This window comes from Nilaparvata lugens, chromosome 1, assembly GCF_014356525.2.
Source record: "Nilaparvata lugens isolate BPH chromosome 1, ASM1435652v1, whole genome shotgun sequence".
NCBI lineage: Eukaryota > Metazoa > Arthropoda > Insecta > Hemiptera > Delphacidae > Nilaparvata > Nilaparvata lugens.
In genome coordinates, this window is record NC_052504.1 from 5,231,586 (window position 1) to 5,242,368 (window position 10,783).

General features: G+C 35.0%; 1 protein-coding gene across 3 annotated transcripts in view; it reads left to right on the forward strand.

The window, feature by feature from the left end:
- Positions 1-9,836, forward strand: part of LOC111056228 (oocyte zinc finger protein XlCOF6) — a 28,063-nt gene extending 18,227 nt beyond the window's left edge. Inside the window, exon 9 of one of the 3 annotated variants that reach the window (XM_039428715.1) lies at positions 6,716-9,836. In XM_039428715.1, the coding sequence (XP_039284649.1) occupies positions 6,716-8,508 (1,793 nt within the window). In that variant the 3' untranslated portion in view covers positions 8,509-9,836. Of the gene's footprint in view, positions 1-1,457; positions 5,247-6,715 lie in introns of those variants that run through there. The other 2 variants (XM_039428706.1, XM_039428700.1) reach the window with 2 other exon arrangements.
- The last annotated feature ends 947 nt before the right edge of the window (positions 9,837-10,783 follow it).

Here is a 10,783-nt window from a genome sequence, read left to right on the forward strand (position 1 = left end):
ATATAACTTATACCTTAGTATTAACTTAAGGCTCCGATCTTTGGAGAATAACAATACCACTGAGTGTAGGTTTTGCCAATTTGTCAGTCTGGGTTGAAGCAGAGAAAAGATTATCAATTCCCTTCCAAAACTATGTATGTGTATTTTTCAGATTCAATGGTAACTGTAGGAAAAACTTAATGTGAAATACGTGCGCAAAGTTCCTCTGCTGCACTCAAGAAACCATTCCGCCCTCGCCTACGGCTCGGGCGTAAACGTTTCTTTCGGTGCAGCAAACTGACACTTTGCGCACTAGTTGCACAAATAACTATTCTACATTGTTGAAAAACTATTCTGGCTCTAAATTTTGTCAAATTACGCAAAAATGTTCCAATTAATGGTGATTTGAGTGTGATATTTTTGTTTTTTATTCTGTTTTCAACCATCAAAATTTAAAATTCTTAGTTTTTGTTGTTTTTTTAGTGAAAATGGACTAAATTTTAGAAAAGTGAAACCATAACCCCTATTTCGGACTTATAAAATGTTATATAAATTTGGGAGAGGAATAGTACAAGGAGTATCCTTAGTTTTTCTCTCCCAATCAGTGCTACTTTATAAAAATTATAAATAAATATTTGGCAACGTTGCAGAGCTAGAAAAAGATAGCACAATCTGCTTTATCAAATATTAGACAAGGATAGTAAAAAATATATAAAGTACTGCCATTATAACGTGGAGATTACTAAACTTCAAAATCTGGCTGGATATCATTCAGTTCAATTATCAATTTTATCATCGGACAGTAATAAAAAAATGCTATGATTATTTTTTTATTAAAATCTACACTTTTAAATTGGTATAATATACTTGTGAATTGCCAGGAGCATATTATATTCTTTTGAGTAATGTGAAAATATGAATAGGGAATAAAAAAGGAGCTAATTAGCTAATGAATATTATGACTTTTCTCAATTCCAGTACCGGTAATAGATTGCTTAGCTGGTTTTGAAATCATGAATACAAACAAACATAGATACAAACATAGGTTAATAGAAACGATCTGGCAACGATGCAGAGCTGGAAAGGATATAGAGCTATCTGCCTCATTGAATGATAGACAAGGATAGTAACATTATTGTAATCCAATACTGTCATTATAGAGTGAACCTCACAATGGCATCCAATTTTCATATTAGTATTAAGAGGCATAACTTTACCTTAGAGAGTTTTTCTCCAGCATGTTTTGCAATGTGATTTTTCAAATATTGCAGCTCGCGAGTTTCAAAGCTACAGTGGATAGAGGATAGCCTTTAATAGCGTTTCTATTATATAACTTATACCTTAGTATTAACTTAAGGCTCCGATCTTTGGAGAATAACAATACCACTGAGTGTAGGTTTTGCCAATTTGTCAGTCTGGGTTGAAGCAGAGAAAAGATTATCAATTCCCTTCCAAAACTATGTATGTGTATTTTTCAGATTTGCAGGAGGCTGCAGGAAGTTTAGAAGTGGAGTGCAGCTCAGCGAATAGCGAACCAGTGATGTGTCCTCCTCCCTGCAGCACATCTCACCAGAGCAATGCCACACAAGTAGCTGAATTGGACAGCAATAAAACACTTTCTATCAATCAACCAAATAATGTCCATGCAAAAAAGGCTATGCTCTATAGGTGTGCTCACTGCAACTTTGAAACTCGCCAGTTGCAATATTTGAAAAATCACATTGCAAAAAAACATGCTGGAGAAAAACTCTCTAACTGTGGTTTTTGTGATTACAAATCATCCAATTTAGTTGATTTGAAAAGACATCTTAAAATGCATTCTGGCGAAAAACTCTTTAGTTGTAAGCTCTGTGATTATAAAACTGCTGAACCAGCTAAATTAGTAAAACATCTACAAATAACTCTTTCAGACGTAAAACATCTCAAAAAACAAACAGGCAAAAAATATTTTAGTTGTCAATTTTGCGATTATAAGTGCTATCGTATAAGTAATTTTAAAATACATTTAATGATTCATACAGGTGAAAACCCTTTCTGTTGTAAATTCTGTGACTATAGATGCAATGAGTTAGGCATTTTAAAAGAACATATCAGCCAAAGTCATGCGGGAGAAGAGCTTTTCAGATGTGGAATTTGTGAAAAGAATTTTAGTACTAAATCCAATTTGAGAAATCACCTCACAGTACATACAGAGGAAATTCCATTCAGATGTAAATTTTGTGACTATAAATGCAATCAGTCAATTGATATGAAAATCCATCTAAGATCAAATGAAGGCGAAAACCCTTTCAGCTGTAAGTTGTGTAAATATTCATGTGCTTGTGAAGGTCTTTTAAAAGTTCATCTCAAAACCCATGAAAGCAAAAAATCGTTCATTTGCGAATTTTGTGGCGTTCTATTCAGTAGGATACACTATTTTTCAGTTCATCTCAGAACACATACGGGAGAAAAGCCTTTCAGCTGTAAATTCTGTGATCGTAAATTCTCTTCGTTAGACTGTTTGAAAAAGCATCTCAGAACACATACTGGTGAAAAACCTTTCAGTTGTCAATTTTGCGATTATAAAACCTCCGCCACAGGTAATTTAGAAAGACATGTAAGAACACATACTGGTGAAAAGCCTTATTGTTGTGAATTGTGTGATTACAAATGCAATCAGTCAGGTATACTGAAAACCCACATCAGGACTCATACAGGAGAAAAAACTTACAAATGTGCATTCTGTAACTTCAAATGTAGTGACAAGGATAGTTTAAAAATTCATCTCTTAACACATGAAGGCGAAAAACCTGAAAATCGACTAAAAAACCATAAAAGAGGAAAATCTTTCATATGTGAATTTTGTGGCGTGTCATTAAGTAACTCACGTCAAATTGCAGATCATCTCAGAACACATACGGGAGAGAAGCCTTTCAGCTGTAAATTCTGTGATCGTAAATTCTCTTCGTTAGAATATTTGAAAATGCATCTCAGAACACATACTGGCGAAAAACCGTATAGTTGTCAATTTTGCGATTATAAAAGCTCCGCTAAAAGTAATTTGCAAAGACATATATTGACTCATACTGGTGAAAAACCTTATAGTTGTGAATTGTGTGACTTCAAATGCACTCAGCCAAGTATTTTAAAAGTTCACATCAGGTCACATACAGGAGAAAAACCGTATAGCTGCAAGTTATGCCCCAAAAAATACTCAGATTCAAGAAATTTGAAAAGACATCTCAAAAAACACGAAGTAGAAAAGCCCTCACAGCCTTAAATTCTCCAGGGTTTATGAATTCTGGTTCTGATAGGAAAACATTCTGCTGTAAAAAAAAATTTCCACTGAATGAATGCAGACCTTTTTAGTTTTCTGTTGTAGTTTAATTTGTAAACAACATTTCCATTTTTATTGGCATAGTAATCATCAGGGCCAGAATCTCTTCAAATGTGTGAGCCTTTGTGAATATGATCATGAACTAATCTATAATGAGTTCTCTTAACTATTTTCTAGGCTGACTGAGAACATAGTGAAGCAACAAAGCAATAGTGTTCCCTAGTGCATAGTAGATTTCGATGGGTGACTAATTCTTGAAGAAAAATTATTTTTCAATTCAATGGTTATTAATGTGATTTTAAAATGTTGCCATTTATTGTACAATAAGTGAAAAATGTTTTTGATGATAAAATCTGCCAAAAATAATAATCTGCAGCCATTACACAGTCATTATCTGTTATACGATCTAATTCATACTAAACTCGCTGTTTTTGGGCTGGGATTGGTCCTATTTCTGAGTCCAGGGTCATGGCTTGTTGCTCCGTAAACAACATTGCAACTCTACAATTGCCATGAACTCTGTGAATGCTTTGTTCCAGGCAGCATCATTTCCTAAAACAGGGACGAATTCTTTTCCATGACCTGCAACCTCATTACATGGGTTTACTAACTTAATGTCGAGAGTTTCCCTGAGCTCTCAGAACTATCTCAGCGCAGAAATAACTAGTTCAATTTGAATTTGATGGAATACTTTATCAAATAACCAGAAAATTAATGTAATATTTTATCAAATTGAAAACAATACAACGATGAATACAATAAGCTGTAAAATGATTTTTTGACTAACCAGCCGAAGCGTGAGTGGTGAAAGATGCAAAGCAGTTTGAACGAACTGTAGGATAGTGAATGGCCCGCTATACCTAATAATTTAAACTCACATTAGGCCTACCAGCCTTCAGAGATTGGCCATCACATAATACAATCATTGCTCAAAGAGGCTGCTACCTATATTTTGAATATCCATGGTGATATTAATTAATATTATTATTCATATTTTTGAAGGGACGGATTCAAGGATCCAAAGGTTCAAAGAACCCCACACGTCAACCGAAGCTTATTGTGTTCCCAAGTAGTATGTTAGTGAAGCAAACCAATACATGTGTCCTTTACAATAACCAGGAGTTTTTCCCTATGCTAACATCCCATTCATCACCTGGTTGCTTGACGCAATCTAGTGTGATATGCTTGGCAGTCTCTTCAGACTGATTAGTCCTCGTAACCTTCGTGAGTAGCACTCCTGGCCTTCTTTGAAAGTCCTTTCGCTGAGAGAGGGGCGCCAAACTGCCTCTAGGGCTCCCGGCGCCCGGCCAACCTCGACTCAGCCTCTTGACCCACATTTGTGCCTGGAGTTTCATCCATCTCTGGTATCTTGGGTTTTTCTTTTTGCCCCTCCGAAACTGCCCAGATGGGGCAGATCCCGTGGGTTTGAAGGCAAGACAACTTTCGGAGTTGCCTTGGGGTCCCTTTTAGGCGCCAAGCAGGTATACTGTGGGTGAATTCTGGCTTTCAACACATTTTTGAGTACGATGTTCGACTCAAAGCTCCCCCAACCCACATGGGGCGACTACCACCAGGGAACACTCAAGTGAATACTTATTTTGATACCGTACTCAATTTTTTCATTATTGTAGCTGTCAATTATTATTGTTTAATTATTTTATGTGAATATTATTTCTATTTACAATTAAGATAATTTTGTAAATTGTATGTTGACAATAAAAGAAAGTTCAATCTATATAAAGCTGAATCATTTATTTAATTGAATTTATATAAATTATTTATTGTTCATCTAGGGACTCTCATTTGAGGGAGTCCAATAATATTATTGTTGATTCTCAAAACCTGTCTTCTTAAAATTGTTTTTGTTGTACATAATTGTTTCAGTACAGTACCTATTTTTTATTATGACAAGAAGGTTTTCATGAAACAACACGATTAATACGGAGTATTAATTTTTTTAATTGCTGTTGAAACTTGAAGTGCATACAGTATGCGAACTGGAAAGCGGTTGATTCCATGGACGCGCTGATAATCTATGATAAGAGAGAGAGAAATAATCTCTGATGAGATGAGCTCCATGCGCGTGCTAGGTGACCAAGACAAGAGCCGACTATGAGTTTAAAAATCGCTTCCCGGTGGTTCGGAGCCCACCTAGAGCGGTCGGTACAATCATCGCTTATTAGTCTCTTTCTCATTACCCACACACTTTGAGCTATCAGAGCAAATCGAGAAAGAGATAGTGTCATCAGCTTTGTTGAATGATAGACAAGGGTAGCAATACCATTGCTAATCAAACACTGCCATTATAACGTGAACCTCACTATAGTGTTGTTTGCACAAAAGCCTGTTGAATTTCAATCGTGATTAAATTCCAAGGGAACCAATCAGAAAGCCTTATTTCCGAAAAAGCCTTCTCAAATTGATTCATTTAATCATTATTAAGACTTAACAGGCTTTTGTAAAACTGGCCCCTATGGTTTCTATCGTATTTAATTGCAGAATGCAAAAAATCAGCATCTAAATACTTGGTCTTGGTTATTGTTAAATTTTCCTGCAGTTACCTTGAAAAGTGACCATTCCTGCACTGATTACAGAACGCAAAGAATCACTTTTCTGCTCTAGTGCGCAAAGTATTACTCTATGTATACTTTAAAAATATATACTTAGCGTATTATCTTGCAGCCATCCCAATCAGCTGTTGACATTGTTGGCGTGTATTTTGAATGCGAATTTGTTCTATCTATATTTTTTCTGATTTTCAAATGAATAAAAATGAAAATTCATTAAATTATACATTTTGAATATTATTCTTTATTTCTAATAATATTTTTTCCATTCATAAATTGATTGGTTGAAAAGTTATTTAGAAATTAAGATTTACTCAAAATTATTCAAATTTTCAAATTAATTGGATTAATTTAATTTTAAATTTGAATAAATTATTGATTATTAATTTTAAATTGTATTATCAAGTTTAAAATAAATTAAAGTTGTTATTAAAAACAAAATTATACAGACAAACATTTGATGGATTTAATCCATCATTTTACCCATAATCAACCACTTCTCATATTCAATGGTAAATGCAGGAAAAATTTAATGTGAAATACGTGAGCAAAGTTCCTCTGCTGCACTCAAGAAACCATTCCGCCCTCGCCTACGGCTCGTGCGTAAACATTTCTTTCGGTGCAGCAAACTGTCACTTTGCGCACTACTTGCACAAATAACTATTTGTGATTTGCCACGAGCATTATTATGCAATTGTAAAGTGATTAATCAAAACTACATTCTGTGAATACATAGTATGATATAAATCATATTGTGAAGTGTTAATTTCACAAATGTCGAGGTATTTAAAAAAAATTAAGGTATTCAAGTATTTACAATTTCCTTTCTAAATTATGTATGTGTATTTTTCAGATTTTCAGGAGGCTGCAGGAAGTTCAGAAGAAGTGGAGTGCAGCTCAGCGATGAGCGAACCAGTGATGTGTCCTCCTATCAGCAGCACATCTCACCAGAGCAATGCCACACAAGTAGCTGAATTGGAGAGCAATAAAACACATTCTATCAATCAACCAAATAATGCCCATGCAAAAAAGGCTATGCTCTATAGGTGTGCTCACTGTAGCTATGAAACTCGCCAGTTGCAATATTTGAAAAATCACATTGCAAAAAAACATGCTGGAGAAAAACTCTCTAAATGTGGTCTTTGTAGTTACAGATCATCCAATTTAGTTGATTTGAAAAGACATCTTAAATTGCATTCTGGCGAAAAACTTTCTAATTGTAAGCTCTGTGATTATAAAACTGCTGAACCAGCTAAATTAGTAAAACATCTACGAATAAATCATTCTGATGTAAAACATCTCAAAAAACAAACAGGCGAAGAATGTTTTTGTTGTCGATTTTGCAGTTATAAATGCGATAGTATAGGATATTTAAAAAAACATTTAAAGATTCATAAAATTGGAAAAGCTTTCTGTTGTAAATTCTGTGACTATAAATGCAATCAGTCAGGTATTTTAAAAGATCATATCAGCCAAACACATGCGGTAGAAGAGCTTTTTGGATGTGGAATCTGTGAAAAGAAGTTTAATACTAAATCCAAATTGAGATATCACCTCACAGTACATACAGGAGAAAAACAATTGAAATGTAAATTTTGTGACTATAAATGCAATCGGTCAATTAATATGAAAATCCATCTAAGATCAAATGAAGGCGAAAACCCTTTCAGCTGTAAGTTATGTAAATATTCATGTGCTTGTAAAGGTCTTCTAAAAGTTCATCGCAAAACTCATAAAAGCAAAAAATCGTTCATTTGCGAATTTTGTGGCGTTCTATTCAGTAAGATACAAGTTTTTACATGTCATCTCAAAACACATACGGGAGAAAATACTTTCAGCTGTAAATTCTGTGATCGTAAATTCTCTCGATTAAACAAATTGGAAATCCATGTCCGAACACATACTGGTGAAAAACCTTTCAGTTGTCAATTTTGCGATTATAAAAGCTCTATCAAATGTAATTTAGAAAGACATGAAAGGACGCATACTGGTGAAAAGCCTTACTGTTGTGAATTGTGTGATTACAAATGCAATCAGTCAGGTATCTTGAAAGTTCACCTCAGGACTCATACAAGAGATAATTTTTACAAATGTGCATTCTGTAACTTCAAATGTAGTGACAAGGATAGTTTAAAAATTCATCTCTTAACACAACATGAAGGAGAAAAACCTGAATATCGACCAAAAAAACAGAAAAACCTAAGAGGAAAATCTTTCATATGTGAATTTTGTGGCGTGTCACACAGTAACTCACGTCAATTTGTAGATCATCTCAGAACACATACGGGTGAAAAGCCTTTCAGCTGTAAATTCTGTGATCGTAAATTCTCTTCGTTAAACTTATTGAAAATGCATCTCAGAACACATACTGGCGAAAAACCGTATAGTTGTCAATTTTGCGATTATAAAAGCTCCACTCTAGGTAATTTGCAAAGACATATATTGATTCATACTGGTGAAAAACCTTATAGTTGTGAATTGTGTGACTTCAAATGCACTCAGCCAAGTATTTTAAAAGGTCACATCAGGTCACACACAGGAGAAAAACCGTATAGCTGCAAGTTATGCCCCAAAAAATACTCAGATTCAAGAAATTTGAAAAGACATCTCAAAAAACACGAAGTGGAAGAGCCCTCACAGCCTTAAATTCTCCAAGGTTTTTGAATACTGGTTCTGGTAGGAAAACATTCTGCTGTAAAAAAGTTGTTATGAATAAAGACAATTTCAGTTGGTACGGTAATTTTTATGTATCATATTAATTTTTATTGGCTTAGTAATCATTAGGGCCTGAATCTCTTCAACTGTGTGAGCCTTTGTAAATACTATCATGAACTAATCTATAATAATGAGTTCTCTTAACTATATTCTAGGCTGACTGAGAACATAGTGAAGCAACAAAGCAATAGTGTTTCCTAGTGCAGTGCATTTTTCAATTCAATGGTCATAAATGTGATTCAAAAATGTTTTCATTCAACATACAATAAGGCTCAACTCACACTTACGCGACTCAGGTCGACAAGAGACTCGACTCAAGTCGAGAGCATGTGTTTCCAAATGGTGATACCTCAGACCAGTAGATTCTAGTCTCCTCGACGTTACCATTTAAAAACACATGCTCTCGACTAGATTCGAGTCTCTTCTCGACCTGAGTCTCGTAAGTGTGAGTTGAGTAAGTGAAAAAATGTTTTTGATGATAAAATCTGCTAAAATTTCTTCTTTGAATTCTTTATTGTTAGAACAACTTTACATTGTATAGTATCTATGCAATTCTCAAGTTCCCCATGACATTTAGTAGAATAATGACTAGTATTCGACCAAATTCATACTGAACTCGCTGTTGTTGGGCTGGGATGGCTCTTATTTCTGAGTTCAGGATCGAGCAGTGTGGCTTGTTGCTCCGAAAACAACATTGCAACACAACAGTTGCCATGAACTGTGAATGCTTTGTTTCCAGGCATTTTCTGCTCATCGTTTCCCGTAACCGGTAACGTTATTCTGTGGGGTTTCTAACTTAATTTCAAGAGTTTCCCTGAGCTCTCAGAACTATCTCAGCGCAAAAACAAAGAGTTTAGTATAAATTTGATAGAATACCGGTACCCTGTCAAATCAAAATTTTTTCTATCAATTGCTGTAAAATGTCATGAAAAAGTTGAGATTGCATAACATTCAGATGTTGTAATTTCCACCTATTGTAAAGTACCTAAATGGCAATCTATTTCCTTCACATTTAAGAAATGAATAAAAATTATTAAAGAATTAAGTTAGTCACGTAATAAATGAATTTTAATGTTTCACTGAAACACCCCATATATATTCAAGATAAATTGATACAAAAATCAAAAATATATTAGTCAATTTTGTTTCTTCTATTTCCTCTCCGTAGTCTTTCAAATCAAATCAAGTTTTATTCAATGATATCACTTACATGACAAATTCCGTTACACAAATGATATTACAGGTCATTGAATGCTATACTGTTTGCTTGAGAAAAAAATATATAATAAAGTATAAATACTACTGGTATGGATTATACAAGGTGATAATAAAAGGAATTTACAACTTGATTGGACATAAATATTTATTGAAATTACTTATAGAATTGAAAAAGGTGTCATTTTGTTACAAAACACGTGTTATTTTGGTTCGATATGACAGCCGTTGGTAATGCGACATACATACCACCGATAATCGATTCCTTGCCACACTCGTACCAGCATATCAGTTGTAACTTGTGCAACCGCAGCAATCCGAATGTGATCCGATTTCGGAGATCATTAAGATTGTCTGGTAGAGGCGAGAACATAAACCTTATCCCTAATGAAACCCCACAGGAAGAAATGCATCGGTGTTCAATCCAGTGAGCGAGGTGCCCATGCAATCGGCCCTGCATGGTAAATCCAGCGAAGTTGAAAATTGCTTTCTGTCTAGAAAATCCCAAACTTCTCCGTAGAAATGAGGTGGTGCACCGTCATGCTGAACAAGATGAAGAAGTGTCATTTTTCTTTCAGCCTGACGGTGTACCTTCTCATTTCCACGGAATATTTTGGGATTTTCTAGACAATTGCTTCCAAATTTGCTGGATTTACCGTGCAGGGCCGATTGCATGGCCACCTCGCTCACCGGATTTAACACCGATGGATTTCTTCCTGTGGGGTTTCATTGAGGATAAGGTTTATGCTCCGCCTCTACCAGATAATCTTGATGACCTCCGAAATCGGATCGCTGCGGTGGCACAAGTTACGCCTGATATGCTGGCACAAGTGTGGCAAGAAATCGATCATCGGTGTGATGTATGTTGCATTACCAACGGCTGTCACATCGAACCAAAATAACACCCACACCTTGAGTGTTTTGTAAAAAAATCACACCTTTCTCAATTCTGTAAGTAATCTCAATAAGTATTTATGTGCTTACAATGTTG